General features: G+C 42.1%; 1 protein-coding gene across 3 annotated transcripts; it reads right to left on the bottom strand.

Moving 5' to 3' along the window:
• Window positions 1-1642: 1642 nt before the first annotated feature.
• Window positions 1643-20151, bottom strand: LOC144334899 (uncharacterized). Of its 3 annotated transcripts, none has more exons than XM_077966739.1 (2): window positions 20024-20151; window positions 1643-4400 (listed from the first exon to the last, which is right to left on the bottom strand). In XM_077966739.1, the coding sequence occupies exon 2, from the start codon at window positions 4142-4144 to the stop codon at window positions 3143-3145; it is 1002 nt and encodes a 333-aa protein (XP_077822865.1). In that variant the 5' UTR covers window positions 4145-4400; window positions 20024-20151; the 3' UTR covers window positions 1643-3142. The 3 variants fall into 3 exon arrangements, 1 of the variants encoding a protein (XP_077822865.1); XR_013405153.1 differs by lacking the exon at window positions 1643-4400 and adding an exon at window positions 11965-13111 and having other exon boundaries at window positions 20024-20132; XR_013405154.1 differs by lacking the exon at window positions 1643-4400 and adding an exon at window positions 14736-15194 and having other exon boundaries at window positions 20024-20143.
• Between the last annotated feature and the right edge of the window lie 49 nt (window positions 20152-20200).

Here is a 20200-nt window from a genome sequence, read left to right on the forward strand (position 1 = left end):
CTCCCCAGGCCCCGGGTGCACGTAGGGGCACCGGTGCCCAGGTTCAGGAGGCTGAGGCCTTCTTGGCCAGGTAGCCTTGTTAAATCTATCTGAAAATCACAGATAACTAAGTATCAAGTCGTCACAGATCATTTTAGTATCCTGAATGAGATGGCTACGGAAAACATGAAAACGTCGTTACTGGTTACGTGCATGATGCATCCAAAACATTGTTACCTGCACAGTGGCAGCACTGATATTTGTGGGCTTTTGAACGTGTGGACTGGAGTGTTAAGAGCCCTTCAGAGTTATGACAGTAGTTTGATTTGAATGTTCTTTTCTTGGCGAATAAATGCTGTACATTGAATTTACCCAGGAAACTAGGAAGGTGAACCCACACGAAGGACACAGGCCTGTGGGCTGCTCCAGGCGCCCTTAGGGCGTTGCAGGGCCTGAGCCATGCGCTTCCTGCTCAGCCTCCTGAGAGCCGTGACGGCGTCTCTGTTCTGCCTCACACTGGACCCGCTAGTTTCATATTCTTGTTATGGTTCCGAGGCTACAAGCGGTTGGATTCTGTGAGACACTCTCTGTCTTCCTCCTCCGGCTGCTTTCAAATGGGTCGTCTTTTTTTAGAACTGATTTTTTAAGCAGTGATTGATGGGGTGAGTTGTAGTGCTGTCCTGAACTGCGGAGGAGCGCATTGAGGAACCTGGGTTTTGATGCTGTGCACATCAGCAGAGTCACCAGCCCAGGGCCCTGTCAGTCCCATTATTAAGCTCATTTCTTGCTCTTGTCATCGTTACTCAGACGCCTTAAAAAAAAAGCAAACTCCTGCTTACCGTCACTGGCTGAGTTTGGCAAATGGGTGTTTACCCTGGAAAGAGGGGCATTTTGTCCTCTGGAACGTCTAAGGCGCCCTTTGGTGAGGTGGTCTGTTTCTGACCACTCTATCCCGTGGGCGTCCTTCCTACTTCCACCTTCCCTTTCCGAACGCCTCCGCCTCCAGGGCTTTAACTTTCCTTCTGTGTGTGTGCCATGCAGAGGTTATGACTGTTGTGCCAGTGCCCTGTTTTTTCTCTTTCTTTCTTTCTTTCTTTCTTTTCTTTTCTTTTCTTTTTTCTTTCTTTCTTTCTCTCTCTTTCTTTCTCTCTCTTTCTCTCTTTCTTTCTTTCTTTCTTTCTTTTTTCTTTTCTTTTCTTTTCTTTTTTCTTTCTTTCTTTCTTTCTCTCTCTTTCTTTCTCTCTCTTTCTCTCTTTCTTTCTTTCTTTCTTTTTTTCTTTTCTTTTCTTTTCTTTTTTCTTTCTTTCTTTCTTTCTCTCTCTTTCTTTCTCTCTCTTTCTCTCTTTCTTTCTTTCTTTTCTTTTCTTTTCTTTTTTCTTTCTTTCTTTCTCTCTCTTTCTTTCTCTCTCTTTCTTTCTTTCTCTCTCTCTCTCTCTCTTTCTTTCTTTCTTTCTTTCTTTCTTTCTTTCTTTCTTTCTTTCTTTCTTTCTTTCTTTCTTTCTTTCTTTTTCTTTTTCTTTTTGCTGAGGGCCCAAAACTTGCTGCATCTCAAAAGAAGCAATTGCATCCATTTGTTCGCGATGAGCATAAACTGCTCTTTAAGGGAGACTAATTGGTAAACCCGGCTGCTGTGGGTAGAAAGACAGAGGTGGGTGCGGAAGCAGGGCTCTGCCTCTTGGAAGCCTGCACAACCTTCCTGCTTTCTTTCTTCAATATCCGCGGGGGTGGGGGTGGTTAATTTTAATAAGCCCTGGAAACCAACAAAGCAGGAAAGTGCTAAGACATTGAGGTGTGAGATTTAAAATGACAACCAGCAGCCTCTCATTCTTCCTTCACTGAGGAAGGAAGGAACCAGTTGCCTCTTCGTTTTGGGGCTGCAGGGTATGTTTGGCAGCGACACTGGCCCTTTGTGCTGTGTGACTCATGAATTGAGATAGTTCTTTACTAAGTGTTTTGTGCAGTAGGTATGAAAATGGGGAAAGAGGGAGCACTGTCCGGGGTGGAGAGGCGTGGAGAGACGCTGTGATACATAGCGAGTCCTTTTTTTCTGGGCTCCTGGTTTTCAATCTTTTTCTTCTTTTTTTCCTAACAGCTTGAAAGATGATTTTTGTGTCTTAATTAAAAGATTGAAGACTGTGGGTCAGACCCAAACTAATTCCATTGGCATCAAAGAAAAGGATTCTTTACATATTTATCTATAGGCATAATTAATTTTTTAATTTTTTACTGAATTATCTGGTTAGTCAAATCATACATTAGAGAAGTAATATTAAAAAATAAAAAATGTATCTGTAAACATATCCCCCTTCCATTCCAGTCTTTGTCTCTGTGTAATTTTAGAACCTTGGGCCATGATGTACATAGAGTTTATATTCTTTTAATATCTTGCTACTTCATTGTTTTCATGTTTAATCTTTGGGTTGATGTATCACAGGTTACTTGACCGTTTCTTACAGGTGTTTGGTTTAGTTTTTTTTTTCCCTTAACGCTAATGTAAATTTGAGTGTTTGGATGGTAGTTTTAGCAGAATTTAAGGCAGAGTCTCAGTTAGGGTGATGGATCGATTTATAGTCCCTAGTTTGAGGAGGGAGGTGGCAATATGCCCTTTCTTCTAAAATTGATATGTTAAATCACAATGGACATTTACATGATTTTGAGCACTTGGGACTCCCCTGGGGTTCACTGTTATTGCACGGTCAGGGCTGGGGATCTTCTGCTGGAGAGGCCCCCAGCGTGCCCAGCGCAGGGTCCTGAGTGTGTTGCTGCAGGACAAGCTCTGGGCTTTGCCCTGCAGTGGCCGTCGCTCTGGGAAGAGCTGGCTGCTCCAGGAATGAGGCCTATGCTCTGAAGCTCACAGTCAGCAGACCAGCAAAGGTCAGCACAGATGACCTTATATGAATCATTCATTTAACAAGCATTCATGGAATACACATTCCATGCAGTTGGAACTTAGAGTGGAAGGCCATCAGTTCACTGTTGTCTCAGCAGAACTTTGTCCCTGGGTCCCTGTTGAACTTAGAGTGGAAGGCCATCTGCTCACTATTGTCTGAGCAGAGCTTGGTCCCTGGGTCCCTGTTGAACTTAGAGTGGAAGGCCATCAACTCACTGTTGTCTGAGCAGAGCTTGGTCCCTGGGTCCCTGTTGAACTTAGAGTGGAAGGCCATCAGCTCACTGTTGTCTGAGCAGAGCTTGGTCTCTGGCTCCCTGTTGTAGCCTCCGCTCCTAGGAGGTGCACGGTGAGTGTTGGGGGACCCTCTCCAGGCACAATTGCTGAACAAGGACCCCTCCCAAGGGTGTCAGCCCTAGGCCCTGAGCTCTGAAGAGGAGGAAGGCATTCCTGGAGCCATCTCCCCTTCTGGATACTGAGCTCTGCACAGAGAGAAACTCTTCCACATTCACTGCAGTGAAGTTCATACTTTAGAGACTGGGGCCTGCATTCCCCAGAATTTCCATGGCCACAGGTGGTGGCTGCACCATGCGACTGGTGTCTATGTTCCCTGGAATTTCCATGGCCATAGATGGTGGCTGTACCATGTGACTGGGGTCTGCATTCCCTGGAATTTCCGTGACTGCAGGTGGTGGCTGCACCATGCGACTGGAGTCTGTGTTCCCCAGGATTTCTGTGACCATAGGTGGTAGCTGCACCATGCGACTGGAGTCTGTGTTCCCCAGGATTTCTGTGACCACAGGTGGTAGCTGTACCATGTGACTGAGGGTCTGCGTTCCCCTGAATTTCCGTGGCCATAGGTGGTGGCTGTACCATGGGAATGAGGGTCTCTGTTCTCTGGAATTTCCATGGCCATAGGTAGTGGCTGTACCATGCGACTGGGGTCTGCGTTCTCCAGAATTTCTGTGGCTGCAGGCTGTGGCTGCACCATGCGACTGGGGTATGCATTCCTCGGAATTTCCGTGGCCATATATGGTGGCTGTACCATGTGACTGAGGGTCTGCATTCCTTGGAATTTCCATGGCCATAGATAGTGGCTGTACCATGTGTCTGAGGGTCTGCGTTCTCTGGAATTTCTGTGGCTGCAGATAGTGGCTGTACCATGTGACTGAGGGTCTGCATTCCTGGAATTTCTGTGGTCGCACATGGTGGCTGTACCATACAACTGGGGTCTACATTCCCTGGAATTTCCTTGGCCACAGGCGGTGGCTGCACCATGCATCAGGTCCTCTGTCTCAGGAGTTGGTGCCATTGTCTCTGTTACTCCCTCGCCTGACACACAGAGGCAGTTCCTGACTTTATCACTCCCAGGAAACACACAGGCATCTGTTTTGGATCCTTGTTTTATTTCCCCATCACCTTTCTCATCAAAGGGAAATTCACATCCCTCTAAAGCTGAAAATGGTGTGGGGCCCCCTGGTGGTCTTTCCAAGGCATTATCAGCAGGTAAATTAGATCATGTGGGCCAGTGTACCTGAAATGAAAACAGAAAGGTAAGTCGTGTCACTAAGCTTTGGTGGGAGATTCAGGGTCTTTGTTAGTGGCAGAATCATCCAAAGTAAGTTGTTTGTTCACTGCAGATCTAGATGGTTGGCTGTGTCAGGATTAAACTTAGCCAGTGTCGACAGAGTGTCGCTTAATCCCTCACGGAAGCGTGTCAAGTACATTGAAGAATAGCTGCCAAGTCTGCTATTGTCGGGAGAGAGGCAGGTACGTCTCTCGCTTAGCCCAGTGCTGCAGGAGGCCAGGCTCACGTCAGGCTGTGCGTGTGAGTGGGTTGGATTTTTAGCACTCTGGGACGGTAAAGCACAAACATCTATTTTTAACTTGTGGGTGACCTTCTTCTGTGCTGCTTGAGTCTCTGTGGGCCTTTCTGTTTCCTTCCTGAGGAGTCTGTGCCAGGGTCCCAAGCGTTCTCTGGGCTGCACCTCCGCGCCTGCCCAGTGAGGAGCCTCCTCCTGGTGGCTGTGGGACTGGGCTGGGCCCACACTGTCAGCATCGTCTGGGGTAAGCAAGCCCGTCCTTCCACACCTCAGTGTCCCCAGCTGTTGAACAGGGCTAATCAACTGACCGTCAGGATTAATGGGGATCAGATGCGCTCATCTCATAGCCCTGCTTGGTAAATAGCCACTTCCACTCTGTCCTCCAATGTGCTACTCTAGACTTTTGCTTTACCTCCATTTAGCCAGGTGATTCGAGGTGACAGTGACTATCAAGAGGGATGTACAGAGGAAACCAGTGGAAGAGAGCTCGAGGAGCAGACATGGGCGCAGGGAGCACAGTGCGGGGAGCACGGCTGCAGGGAGCATAGGCATGGGGAGCACAGATAGGTGTAGGGAGCATGGGCGTGGAGAGGACGGGTGCGGGGAGAACGGGTGTGGGGAGCACGGGCGTGTGAAGCATGGGTGCGGGGAGCACGGGTGCTGGGAGCACAGGGCATGGAGAGCATGTGTGTACTTGCTCTGCTCTGACAGAGGCTGCCGAGCATGTACTCTGTGCTCAGATGGGTCAGAGCCTCAGTGCCTCTTTTTTAAAAAAAAAAAAAAAAATCTTTTTTTAAAGATAGGACTTCTGTCTTCCTGGTGGCCCCTTTTAGTCGATACTCTTTTAAGCCTGCTTTTCCAGAGAAAAGCTAGGAAGGATGGCCTATATAGGTTCCAGTCTGGGCATATCTGGAAGAATGGGTCTTTTTTAGGTTTGAGTCTGGCGTACCTGGGGACATCTTTGAACCTCCACTCAGAGTCCCAGAACCACGTGTAGAGGCTCCCCAAATGTCTGCTGGGACTTTCCCCTCTGCTCGCGGATGATGAAGAGCAGAACCTCACCCTGCCACGACCTCTGGGGTCCTCCTTCCTGGAGGGCAGTGCCTTGGTGACCAGCGTGTGTAGGAGTCTGAGCTGGCACCCTCGGGCTATGCTGTGCAGCGGGGGCTCATGCCATGGGGCATTCTTGTGTTCTGCACCGGGACTGGTGACGTTGGGCATCCTCGTGCAGTGTGGACCACATGAGGTGCACATGAGCCAGACAGCTCCCGGAATTCGGAGCCTGGCTCTGTCTCAGGCCACCCACCTGTCTGTGGCATTTCTGAGGGATTGTGGGGACCGTATGAGTCTGTGTCCCCACCCTCACTGGCTGGACACCTGTGCCAGGCTGGAGCTTTATGTTTCACCATCCCCTGTTCCGAGTTGTGTGAATATTTATTTTCATTACCTACTCTCATGAGCTTTCCTTTTTAAAAAAAAAAAAAATCGGAGACAGACTTTGAAGTCCCCTGGCCCCACCGTTCGTGGACCTAATGGTATTGCAGAAATTATGACTTCAATTATGTATAATAACTGGGGCTACTTTAAAAGTCATGTAAAGGAACAAGGTGGAGTAGCCATTTCAAGCTGTACATCATGCTGGATTCTTAAGTGAACATTATCAGGCTTTCAACACGTTTTCTCTTTTTATTTACTTTGGAGAATATAATGGATGCTCAGAAGCTGTTGGGATTTAGTAAGAGGAAGTTATCCTTAAGAAGCTATTTAAGCAAGGGGACAGTTGGAGTAAACGTAAATTATGAACACACACCTATTCCAAACCAGAGAAATAAAAGCATCAACTTTACTGGGGTTGAAACTTGGGTGCTAGTGTGTCTTTCCTGCCCACAGTGACTGTGGCAGTGCTGTGGGCAGGAAATTCTGGAAAGAAGACTCGGTGCCAGTGGTAATTTTTGTGACGATTCATTTGCTTTCAGCTCAAGTGACTATAGTCTTACTTGCAAATGGCTAGGTCTCCACCAATGGACCACAACACTGACAAAGGACACATGAGAAATGACCCTTGGGTTTTTAACAATTATTATTTTTAATGGACACATTATAGTACATATCCATGGGATACAGTATGATATTTCAATACATGTTTTTCGTGTGTAATTAGCAACTCAGGGTAATTAGCATGTCCATCATCTCAAACATTTGTCATTTCTTAATGCTGGGAATATTTAAAATCCTCTCTTCTAGCTGCTTGAAAATATACAATAAATTGTAAACTGTAGTCACCCTACAAGGCTATAGCACACTAACCCTTATTTTTACTATCTAGATGTAATTTTGTATCCATTAGACAACCTCTCCCTTTCTGCCTTCCCGCCGCCCTTTCCTGTCTCTAGAAGCCACTGTTCTACCTTCCGAGGGTAGAATATCGTTTTCCTCATAGAGATCTTTAACCTTCTGGGTTAGATTTCTTCTGAGGTATTTTTATTTTTATTTTATATTTTTGTAGTTAAATGGGATTGCTTTCTTGATTTCTTTTTTCACTGGCTCATTGTTGGTCTATAGAAATGCTACTGATATTTATATGTTGATTTTGTATTCTGTAACTTTACTGAATTTGTTTATCAGTTCAAAGAGATTTTTGCTGGAGTCTTTTTTTTTTTTTTAATATATAAGAGCACATTGTCTGAAAACAGATAATTAGAGTGCCTCCTTTCCACTTTGGGTGCCCTTGATTTCTTTCTCTTGCCTGACTGCTCTTGACTAGGACGTTCAGTGCTGTGTTGAATAGGAGTGGCACAAGTGGGCGTCCTTGTCTTTTACAGATCTCAGAGAAAAAGCTCTTAGTGTTTCCCCATTCCCCATTATGTTAGCTGTGGGTTTGTCACATATGGCCTTTATTGTGTTGAGGTATGTTTCCTTCAGTGCCTCGTTTGTTGAGACTTTCTATCATGAAGCAGCGTTGAATTTTATCAAATGCTTTTTCTGTATCTATCGAAATGATATTATGGTTTTTGTCCTTAATTCTGTTGATGTGATGTAGCATGATTATTGATTTGTGTTTGATGAGCAATCCTTGCATCGTGGGATAAATCCCACTTGATCATGGTGTATAATCTTTTTGATTTGCTGTTGGATTCAGTTTGTTAGTATTTTGTTGAGGATTTTTGCATCTGTGTTCATCAGGAATATTGACCTATAGTTTTCTCTTTTTATTGTGTCCTTGCCTTATTTTGGTATCAGGGTAATGCTGGTCTTGAAGAATGAACTTGGCAGAATTCCCTCCTCTTCAATACTTTTGGGATAGTTTGAGAAGAATTGAAATAAAAATGTGTAGAGTTCAGCTGCGAAGTCACCTAGTTCTGGGGTTTTCTTTGTTGGGAGACTTTTTATTATTACTTAGTCATACGTGTTACTCATTATTGGTCTCTTCAGGATTTCCGTTTCTTCTTGGTTCCATCTTGGTAGGTTGTACGTGTCTGGGAATTTATCCATTTCTTCTAGATTTTCCAATCTGTTGACATACAATTGTTCAAAATAGTCTGTAATGATCCCTTGTATTTCTGTAGTATCAACTATCATTCTCCTTTTCTGTTTCTAATTTTATTTCTTTGGGATTTCTTTTTGTTTGCTTAGTGTAGCTAATGGTTTGTCTATTTTATTTATCTTTTCAAAAAACCAATATTTTTTTCTTCATTTTTATATTTGTTAGTTTCAAGTTTATTTAGTTCCTCTTTGATCTTTGTTATTTCTTTTCTTCTACCACTTTTGGATTTGATTTGTTCTTGCTCTTCTAGCTCATTGCAGTTCGTTGTTAGGTTGTTTATTTTAAATCTGTTTTTTAAATGTAGGAGTTCATTGTTATAAACTTTCCTCTTAATACTGCTTTTGCTGTATACCATAAACTTTGATATGTTGTGTTTCTGTTTTCATTTATTTCAAGAAATTTTTAAATTTCCTTCTTCATTTCTTCATTGACCCATTGGCTATTCAAGGGCATATTGTGTAATTTCTATGTATTTATACAGTTTTGAAAGTTCTCCTTGTTGTTGATTTTTTTTTTAATTAAACTTTTTGTTCTAGAGTACATGTGCACAATGTGCAGGTTTATTACATGTGTATTCACGTGCCAAGTTGGTATGCTGCACCCATTAACTCATCATTTACATTAGGTATATCTCCTAATGCTATCCCTCCCTCCTCCCGCCTCCCCCCTCCCCACAACAGGCTCCAGTGTGTGATGTTTCCTTTCCTGTGTCCAAGTGATCTCACTGTTCATTTCCCACCTATGAGTGAGAACTTGCGGTGTTTAGTTTTCTGTCCTTGCGATAGTTTGCTGAGAATGATGGTTTCCAGCTCCATCCATGTCCCTACAAAGGACATGAACTCATCCTTTTTTATGGCTGCATAGTATACCATGGTGTATATGTGCCACATTTTCTTAATCCAGTCTGTCATTGATGGACATTTGGATTAGTTCCAAGTCTTTGCTGTTGTGAATAGTGCCGCAATAAACATACATGTACATGTGTCTTTATAGCAGCATGATTTATAATCCTTTGGGTATGTACCCAGTATTGGGATGGCTGAGTCAAATGGTATTTCTAGTACTAGATCCTTGAGGAATGACCACACTGTTTTCCACGATGGTTGAACTAGTGTACAGTCCCACCAACAGTGTAAAAGTGTTCCTATTTCTCCACATCCTCTCCAGCACCTGTTGTTTCCTGACTTTTTAATGATCGCCATTCTAACTGGTGTGAGATGGTATCTCATTGTGGTTTTGATTTGCATTTCTCTGATGGCGAGTGATTATTGTAGCAGGACTAGCCGCAGACAAAACATGATGGGAGGCTACATGCATCAGCTAACAGAACAAAACGTTTTACAGTGCTTTCTCAGACAATGTCTGGAATTTACAGATAACACTAGTAGTTTGGGTCAGGGGTTAATATTATTATTATTATTTTAACCACCAGGGCCAGGTGGTGGTGCCAAGGTCGTCTAGCTATTTATCTTACTTCTGTTTCCTTCCAACTTTTTGTTTTCTCCCCCTTCTCCTGTCTTATAAACTAGGGAAAAGGGGAGACGGGGAAAAGTTGGGAAAGACAACAGGAGAAGTGGTGGTCTCATTCTATATTATGAGCATTTTTTCATGTCTCTATTGGCTGCATAAATGTCTTCTTTTGAGAAGTGTCTGTTCCTTGTTGTTGATTTATAGCTTTATTCTGTTAGAGTCTGAGAATATCCTAGATGTTATTTCAATTTTAGAAAAAATGTATTGAGAATTCTTTTGTAGCCTAACATGTGGTGGATTCTAGAGAATGTTCCATGTGCTGAGGAGAAGAATGTGCATTATGTATCTGTTGGATGAAATGTTCTGTAAATGTCTGATAGGTCCATTTGGTCTACACTGGACTTTAAATTTGATGTTTTGTTGTTATTTTTTGTCTAGATGACCTCCAGTGCTGACAGTGGGATTTTGAAGCTCCTACTATTGTTGTGTTGGTGTCTCCCTGTCTCTCTCTGTCTCTCTCTCTCTCCATATATATATATATATATATATATATATATATACACGCACACATATATATATGTGTGTGTGTGTGTGTATTTATGTATATATAAATTTATTTGAGACAGAGTTTTGCTGTTGTTGCCTAGGCTGGAGTGCAGAGGTGCAATCTCAACTCATTGCAACCTCCACCTCCTGAGTTCAAGTGATTCTCCTGGCTCAGCCTCCCAAGTAGCTGGGATTACAGGCATGTGCCACCATGCTGGGCTAATTTTTTGTATTAGTAGAGAGAAGGTTTCACCATGTTGGCCAGACTGGTATTAAACTCCTGACCTCAGGTGATCCACCTGCCTCCACATCCCTCCCAAAATGCTGGGATTATAGGCATGAGGCACTGCGCCAGACCTCTCTTTCTATTTAGATCTACTAATATTTGCTTTACATATCTGAGTGCTTTGTTGTTGGGTGCACATATACTCGTAATTGTTATATCCTTTTGCTATTTTGATCTCTTTATTATATAATTACCTTTTCTTCTCCTTTTTACAGTTTTTGACTTAAATTGTGATTGATCTGAAATAAATATGGCTACTCTTGCTCACTTTTGATTTCCATTAATGTGGAATGTGTTTTTCCATCCCTTCACATTTAGTCTATGTGTGTCTTTGCGGCTGAACTGAGTTTTTTGTAGGCAGCATATAGTCAGTTTTTCTTGTTTTAAAGTCATTCAGGCCGTCTGTATCTTTTAATTGGGAATCTTGGGATTATTTTGCTATTGATATCACAGTCCAGACATTAAGATTTTCTCACTTAAGTTGCTTTACACAAATTAATATGAAGAGGAAGTAGAGTTTTTCTTTTGTCCTTTTGAAGAGAGTGATGGATTATTATTTTCACTTCATGCAAGTGAGGGACTCACCATGCCTGTTGGGATTTTAGAATTTCTTTCCTGTTATTAGGAACAGCAATGATCTGTAATGGGTTCCTGGAATCATCCAGTGATGGTCTGAATATCTTAAAAGTTTCCTTTCATGTCTCATTTTCTATTTCTCCCCTAGTAGCCATGCACCTGGGGCAGGACCTGGCCTTACATTTCTTTGGTTTCTTGATGATTTTTTAGGTTTAGTGTTTGACACAGTTAGGAGTCTGGATAAAATCAGCCCTTCTGGGAAGTGTGTAAGTCAAACAAGGACTTTCTGGTGACGTTATACAGGTTTCCCATGCCCCATGAGTACAGGAATAGCTCCCTGGGGAAGGAGAATGGGCACATGATGGCAGGGAGCCATTCTGGGATGGTCCCATCGTTCTGCAGGAATTGTCATGCAGGAAGAAGAAGCACGTGGTGACTGAGCTGGTAGTGATTCTGCTGATAGTTTTGATCGTTATGATTTGCTCCTGAAAGGTGATGTGGGATGAACTGCAATATTTAGAATGCTGACATTCCTTGAAACAAAGATATAGAAAAAGGTTTATAATTGCATGATGCCTTGTAGTTTTCAGCTGCTCTCATGTGGATCCTTTTTCGTGCTTCTGAAATGCTTTCCCAGGAGAGAGCGTTGTTCTTTGTATATAGATGAGGAGCCTGGGTTTCAAATGGTTAGGAATTCAGCACACGCATTGGAATCTTTAGTTTCCTGGAACATTTTCTATTCAAGTATAGACCACATGGCCTCTAAAGGCTGGCTCATTCTTAACACCGCGATTGGTTATCCAGCCTCACGTCTGGGGTGGGTGGCAGGAACTCCACAGCCATCCTGGGTGCTCTGGGGTGGGGTGGCTGAGCTGTGGCAGCTCCTCCCAGCTGAGCAGCAAGGCTGGGGAAAGCTCATTCCATTCCCCTTGGTTCTAACCAGGTAGAGGCTTACACTGCACGTTTCCTTAGCTGGGAACCTTTAGAACTTTACATTTAAATCTAATCTGTGATCCAGGGGGTAGACACATGGGTATTCACTGTACAATTCCTACATTTTTTGAATATTTAAAATTTTTTTTTATATGTGTCATGGACGACAAAAGAAATGAGACCCCTTTGAGTTAGCTTTTCTGTATAGCATCTTCTAGAATCAGGAGGCTGGACAGGGTTTAGTTTCATCAGAAATCTGAATCTTTCTGGTCAAGAGACGGCACTATTAAGTTCTTGGTTGTGTGGTTTCTGGGAAAGAAATATTCTAAATGAGTTCCAGGAATCACCTCTGTGGGATTTCTACAGGAAAAATGACCACTCTTGAAGCTTCGCTGTCACTAACAAGAATAATGGTGACGGTTTCTAAGCTGTCTCCAGCCAATCTTTAGTTCTTTTATGCAGAGTGCTTTTATTCCAAGTGAGGTGCCCTTCTGTTTAATAGTGACCTGCAGTTATTACAGGGACTGCAGCTGCATTTGATGGACGTGAACCTGTTCATCTCTGGCTCCCCAGCTTCGCCTCTGGGGTGCGTGGCAGGCGCTCCACAGCCATCCTGAGTGCTCTGGGGTGGGAAGTCTCTAGGGGGAGTGGACAGTGCATGGCCAGGACGTTCCTGTCCGACGTTCCACACTGGTGTGTGGGCGTCTCTGCCCTGTTTCCTCCGTCCGTGCATGTGTGGCGTTTCCTCCGTTCGTGCATCTGTGGCCTGTTTTCTCCGTGTGTGCCTCTGTGGCACGTTTCCTCCATCCATGCGTCTGTGGTGTTTCTTCCATCCGTGTGTCAGTGGCATTTCTTTCGTCCCTGCGTCTGTGGCACTTTTCCTCCCTCCATGCGTCTGTGGCGCTTTTCTTCCCTCCGTGCGTCTGTGGTGTTTCCTCCGTCCGTGCGTCTGTGGTGTTTTCTCCGTCTGTGGATCTGTGGCGTTTCCTCTGTGAGTCTGTGGCCTGTTTTCTCCGTCCACGCTGAAGGCCGTCACTTCTCTCTAGTCACCACTTACTGATCGCTCCCTGTTGGGGTCCGTGCCGGGGGTGGTGGAGAATGAAAGAACACACAAAAGACAAAGACACACAGAGAACATGGCGGCCGCGCTCAGAGCCTCCACCTCACTTTATTTATACTCCATAAACCCCACGTCAGCAGAAAGAATGCAATGCAAAACAAACTTTCTTTTCCCAGATGTAACCTTCTACTCAGTTCTTTGTTTCTATGCTCTTCCTTATCTGCCCGCCTTCTTGGCGCCTACGGGAGTTCATTAAAAGTTCAATTGGAGATACTGTCCTTGAGCCCTATCTATTCTCAGCATACTGCTTTCAAAGGCCCCTGCATTTCCCCCCCCCCTTTTTTTTTGTTTTGCCTCAATCCTAAAAAGGTAGCCCATATTTGTTCTTGTGTTTTCTTTTGTTTTTGGAGGCGATGGAGGGAGCATCGAATCACCAAAAGAAGTAGACCCAATCCAAGTGCCCAAAGCAATATACTTCCAGAGATTGTAGAAATCCATATCTTCATCTGGGTCCATGGGTTAAAGCAAGGCGCTGACCCAGCTCCTGAAGGGTTACAGTTCCGGACAACACATGTAATTGTTGTTGAAATGCTTCGGAAATGTTCTGAGTGAGCTCTTGGATGTCCAAACTAATATTTTTATGGCCTACTAATAATTTTCGGATTACAGTCCAATTTTGAGAGATGTTAAAAGGCACAGGCGTTACACAAAATTGAGTGGAGTTCCAATCACATTGTAATGTCATCCGAGTACTGAGTACAGTGAGCTGATCTCCAAGCCATGTCAATGCTTGCTCCATGTTGTCCAATCTTTCAGCAAGTTGAGAATCAATGTTTCGTTGTTGAAGCCATAACCGGTGAGATTGTTCGTGCCATTGCTGCATAAATTCAGCATTTTGTATGCTTTGACGAAGAGCGAGTCCTGCTATGGCTGCAGTGGAGACCATGGCGACAAGGCTCATCACCGAGGCAATTATAAGTCCAAGGGCACGGAGGGTTCACTGGAGAGAAGTCCAAATATAAGTCTCAGGAGGTGATGCCCCCCATGGTCACGTAAGGTTAACAGGTAGCCAAATTTCCTTACGAGCCCTGAGGATATAAATATCCTCAGTAAAATTGTGCCACCAGGAATGATTGAGGCAAGACAAAAATGTACACGTATCTGTACTATTAACAATCCCCGTAAGATTATCCCATGTCAAATTTCCTGCTAATAATAGGTGGGGCTTACGGACACAAGAAATAATATATCAGGAGGTATTCCGATATAACTGAATATGAAAGGAGTTATTTGGGTTAGAAAGATTAAGGGGCATATTCCCCACAAAAGTGCTAATGGCATCGCCTGCAACTAACAACTTCCAAAAATAACTCTGTACTTCAGGCCTCCTTCACGCCATACCAAGGTTTCATTACTGTTAGCAGCAATACTTTTATTTACCCAGTGTCATTTCAAAGGTATGTGACTAAATTTTGTTTGAAAATCACCGTGCACACTTCAATCAGTTATTTGCATCCCGTTGTATTCTAATAAAATCCGGGGTTTAGTTCCCCGACATTATTGTCACTCCAGCACCTCAATATTAGAAGAAACGTCTAGAATAGGACAAAAAAGTAAAGAACTAGGAATAGTTTCATTACTATATACAGTATGATTATATTAAAAACTTCTAGTTACAATAATAACAGTATTAGCAGCCACATGACTATGATTATAACGAACAGCCCAAGCTTCATGTGATTTTCGGAGACAATGAGGACTATTTCCCATACATATTGGAAGTCCTTCCACTCCAAATTGGTATGTGCTGATTATAATTGCTGTTTCCCGTTCTATGTTGTCCTTGTCCATATGGGGGATGGCATCCAAGTAATGTTATTGGTGAAAACCTTAATTTCCGCCTCCTCTCAGGCGACTCCCTGATACAAGGGTGGAAAGGGAATATAAGTCCAATATTCATACAAAGCCTCACTAAGAGAAATAAGTCTCCCGCCGAGGCACATCTAACAAAGGAAGAAATGCATGCTGAATCCAGTTTTCTTTTCAACAGGGTTTCAATCATCTTGTAGGAAACAACTCAGGTCCACTCCCTGTAAGGACAAGAGCATAGCCCCGTCCCTGTTTTAGAACTTGCCCTTGAACATGCTTACCTTCTTCATTAGGATACCAAACCTTTAAACTGTCAGCAGGGACTATCACCGAGGGAGTTGAGGAAAGATGGGTTACGACAGCAGAGTCTTGCAATTGTCTCCATTGATTCAAAAAAATTAAGGTAAAAAGAACCTTCAAAATCTGGTTTCAAAATCTGGTTTCTGGGGGGCTCATTTCCCCCTTTTTGTTTTGTTTTAATAGTTAAGTTTTTAAAGTTAAATTTGTGCGCTCAATGATGGCTTGACCTTGACTGTTGCCCGGGATACCGGTGATATGTTGAATATTGTATTGCTGTAAGAAAACTTGTAATTTACGAGAGACATAGGCAGGGGCATTATTAGTTTTAAGTATGAGGAATGCCCATGATGGCGAAATAAGCTAAGAGATGAGTAATAACAGAAATGAGAAAAGGTATCAATGGTATGATGAACATACTTTAATCGTCTAAAAGAAGGGACACCTCGTGGATTAACCCCAGGTTGGAAGGATGGAATGCTCAAAGGAGCACAGGAAGGACAAGCTCGAATAAGAGAACGAGCTTGTTTATGAGTTAAATGAAACCATCGTTGAAGGCCAGAACTATTAGTGTGATGTAGAGTATATTTTTGTTCTGCAGCATGTAGGTGGCCGATTAAAAGCAAATCAATCTGAGTATTACCATGAACTAATGGCCCAGAAAGTTGAGAATGAGAACGAAGATGAGTGATGAATAAAGGAGCTCGACGTTGGCTCAAAGTAAAGGACAACAAAGAAAATAATTTCTGAAGAGAAGAAGTAGTACAAAGAGGTAAAGTGGCCTGAGAAATATAAGAAGTAACATAAACGGCGTATTGAGAATCACTAACAATGTTACAACCAGTAGTAGGGAAATCAAGTAAGACCATGAGAATAGCAAACAATTCTCCCTATTGCACCGAGGGATAAGGATAAACTGTAACTCAAGATTGATGAAGCTTCTTGCCAAGAATCAGAAGTTGCAAGAAGATAAGTGATCTGACTATGAGTGAATTGAGAGATAATTAAGGAAGGATCTCCTCCCCAAAGTTGTCGACAGTGATGCCGTCCTTTGATGATCAGTTCAGCTAAACGATCGATATAAGTAGCCAAGCGTTTAGATATTTTATTGGACAAAAAGATCCATTTTAGTGGTCGACTAGTTTGATGAATCATTCCTGTGGGAGAAGGTAAAGTATGAAATAAACAAAAGGAAGGGCCTTTTGAAGTTGCTCTTCAACAGGCTGGAGTTCCTGTAAAGCCAAAGGAGTTAAATGCCGTGAGTTGTCCAAGTGACTGTCTCCTTCTAGAATAGAAAAAAGATGTTATAACTGATATGTTGGTATTCCTAAAACAGGACGCATCCAATTAATGTCTCCTAGAAGCTTTTGAAAATCATTTAATGTTTTTAAATGATCACGTCGAATTTGAATTTTTTGGGGTCGAATATTTTGTGCCCCCAAGGTATAACCTAAATATTGATAAGAAAATCCAGTTAAATTTTTTCTGTGGCAATATTAAGTGAGTAGAAAGAAAGCTGAGTTTGTAATGATACAAAAGCATCTTGCTGCTTTTCTCTGGTTTTAACTTTGTGGGATAAGGGCAGGATTAGGAAGACCAGGCTGTAAACTTTCCCTAGGTTTAATGTAAACATTTATAATTTTAAGACAAGACAAAGACAGGAATTCCATGCAGAAATACGTGGCTTTATATTCCTCTCGGCCATTTGTTTTTTGACTTACTCTTTTAGAGTCCTAAGTATTTCTTTAAATAATAGTCACTGTTTCACCTAAATAGGAGTGGTGGCTATGAGTTTAAAGGATTGTAGCCCATTTTGAACATCTTATTTTTGGCAGCTGAGGAAATATGAGGAATGTTTAAAAAAGCAGCAAATTGTTGTGAAAGATCTTGTTCCCAAAAATTAATATTGATAGGAACAATATAAAAATTAAAAAAAACACTTGACCTTGTTGACCTTTAGGACCGACACAGGTTAAAGGTTCTACGTCTTGATAAATCACAGAAGCAGCACCCAAGCCAGTGAGTATAATTGAAACTTGTCTTTTTTCCCATTGTATAGGCCACTAATTTAAACAAATAATAGACATATTCACCCCCGTATCAATTAACTCTTTTAAAACTATCCCATTAATGTGCAATGAACATAAGGGCTTTTGATTAGAAACTAAAGTTTCCCAAAAAACAGTTTTTTCTGTGCTACGAAACCCTCTCTATTGAGAATACGTTCCCCTGCCTCTAGGCGTATAAATTGTGAAACTTGTACCAAAATAAACATTTTATTAGTAATATCATGTCCTTTTGGCAAAGGGCCACACACTCTAATAGCTAATTTATATACTCCTCTATTAGGAGACAAAGTATAAGGCTGAGTAATAGCTAAGTCAGCAGCGGCGCTCTGCTTAGTTGCCGCATAAAGCTGAGAAACTGGGGTAAGGTGTGGGATCCTTAAGGAGGACTTGAATTTATTCCTTAATGTTGTAGGCCATTGCTCACTGAATATTGTAGTAGACTTCTATTGTAATTGTTGGGGCCCCAAGCCTGTGGGCCCCGGCTCCCGTTTCCCAGGAGAGGAGACAGTAAATTTCCACTTTTATCAGTTTTGGAACGACATTTATTTGTCCAATGTCGACCTTTACCACAATATTTGTACACCTCTGAAGGCAGCTTTCTGCCTTGAGGGATAAAAGTGTTCAATTTTTATGACATTCTTTTTTTTGAAATGTCTAGGTTTACCACACTGCAAACAAACACCTTGTCTGTTATTTCCTTTTAAGGCTTTAGACAAAGCTCCAGCAAATAATTGAGCATCATAAATAGCCCCTCCAACACTAACACAAGTTTTAATATATTTATCTAAATTGGCCCCATTGGCCTTTAACGATTTTAACAATTTTTAACAGTCAGCATAAGCATTTTTAAAAGACAATGTTTATAACACAATTTTTGAAGCAAGGCCAGCACCCACAATTTTGAAGACAGCATCCTGAAGACGGGCTACGAAATCTGAATATAGTTCATTTGTGCCCTGTAAAATCTTCACAGAGGAAAGGGAACATTTTCCTGTTATCTCTACCTTATTTCAGGCCCTTAAAAACAAAGTCTTGATTTGAGTAAAGGCAACATCATCTAAACCAGCCTGAGCATTAAGAGTAGCATATTGGTCCGTGCCTGTGAGTTGTTCCTCAGTGGGTCCAGGGGGATCACACATAACATTTTTTCTAGCCTATACATGTGCCTTGTTCATTTACCAGCTGTGCAATTGTAACCACTGAGAACGATCAAGAAAAGCCTTCCCCAAAGTCTTCCAGTCTATAGGAATTATCAAATTTTCTGATGAAAAATATCAAGAAGACCAAGGATAAAAGGAGATTGAGGTCCATAGTTAGAAATGGCAGCTTTCATTTCTTTTTAAAAATTTAATTTGTAAGGCATTAAATTGGACATTATTGCCACCATTTGAAAACTGAGCATTAGGAGCAAAAGAAGCACAAATAATTGGAAACAGATCCAGCTCCTTAAATTTTTTTTAATTAAAAGTATATATAATATATAATAATACTCATATCCCCAAATATAAAGAATCTCAACATATTAATAAGAAAAGGCAAATAACCCAACCAAAAGTAGCAGAACAAAGAAATGACAATAAACCTATATGTCTAACATCATTACTCACTAGGAAATATGTATATTAATACCAAATTGAGAATCATTACATACACAATACAATGGTTAAAATTTAAAAACACAGAAAATATCAAGAGGTAGTTAATGTATTAAGCAGCTCGAATATTCAACTTCTGTTTGGAGTGTAAATTGGTGGAACCTATGCACCCCTATAACATAACAATTTCCTAGCTGGGGTTATTAATACTATATTAATATTAATAGTTAATATTAATGTGTTTATTTATTGACTATTGAAATACTCATAATATTTTAACAAACAATAAGATATACATATACACTGGTTTTAACATATTAAACAGGTGTTTAGTATAAATTTAAAGTATGTCTGATGTGAACAGGGCTTCAACTTTGCCAAACAAAGGTAAAGATAAGGAAGCCGGGGGGTTGGAGGCACTGGAAAATCCTCTTTTAACAGGGCAGAAGGAAAAGAAACAGGGAAAGCTCGCAAAGGTGAATTAGAAGAATATATCTGTAATATTTGTTGAAGCATTTCCATAATACACTGCATGTCAGAATTTCCCTTAGAAGAAGGAAGAGCTGGCTTTTTCTCTTCTCCCCCTTTTGCTACCCCCCCCCCCCATCCTCTGTTATCCTGGCACAAATGGGCTCCATTTCAGATTTATTTTATTTTTATTTTTTCCAAATCCTCAGATATCTTTCCTCCTGTGGCTACATTACCACACTCTGAATCAGTCTCAAGTAACTCTAATGTCTGAGTGATAGAGTCACACAAGGTCCACAATTTTAGAGGCATAATATCCCCTAACTGGAGAGCTCTAAGCAGAGTTTTTACTACCTGTAACCATTCTCTGCGATTCAGCTGCACTTTAGTCTGATACTGAAACCAGTAACAATGTTGTTCAACATGGGCAAACCATCACTTCAAAGTCTTTTTCTTTCACTTTTACTCCTATAGACAGCAACAGTCCTTGAAACAGCCGTAAATATTCTGAGGCCAGAGAGATGGAATTCCCCATAACGAAAGCTTAAGAAGGTTCCCCTTAACAATATCCGGGCCTTACCCGCCCCTAGGGGGTTCCCCTTCTTGTTCTCCCCTACTCACCCGTGCTGACCCTGCTCGCTGCGCCACTTGTTGGGGTCCGTGCCGGGGGTGGTGGAGAATGAAAGAACACACAAAAGACAAAGACACACAGAGAACATGGCGGCCGCGCTCAGAGCCTCCGCCTCACTTTATTTATACTCCATAAACCCCACGTCAGCAGAAAGAATGCAATGCAAA

This window comes from Macaca mulatta, chromosome 15, assembly GCF_049350105.2.
Source record: "Macaca mulatta isolate MMU2019108-1 chromosome 15, T2T-MMU8v2.0, whole genome shotgun sequence".
Taxonomy (NCBI): domain Eukaryota; kingdom Metazoa; phylum Chordata; class Mammalia; order Primates; family Cercopithecidae; genus Macaca; species Macaca mulatta.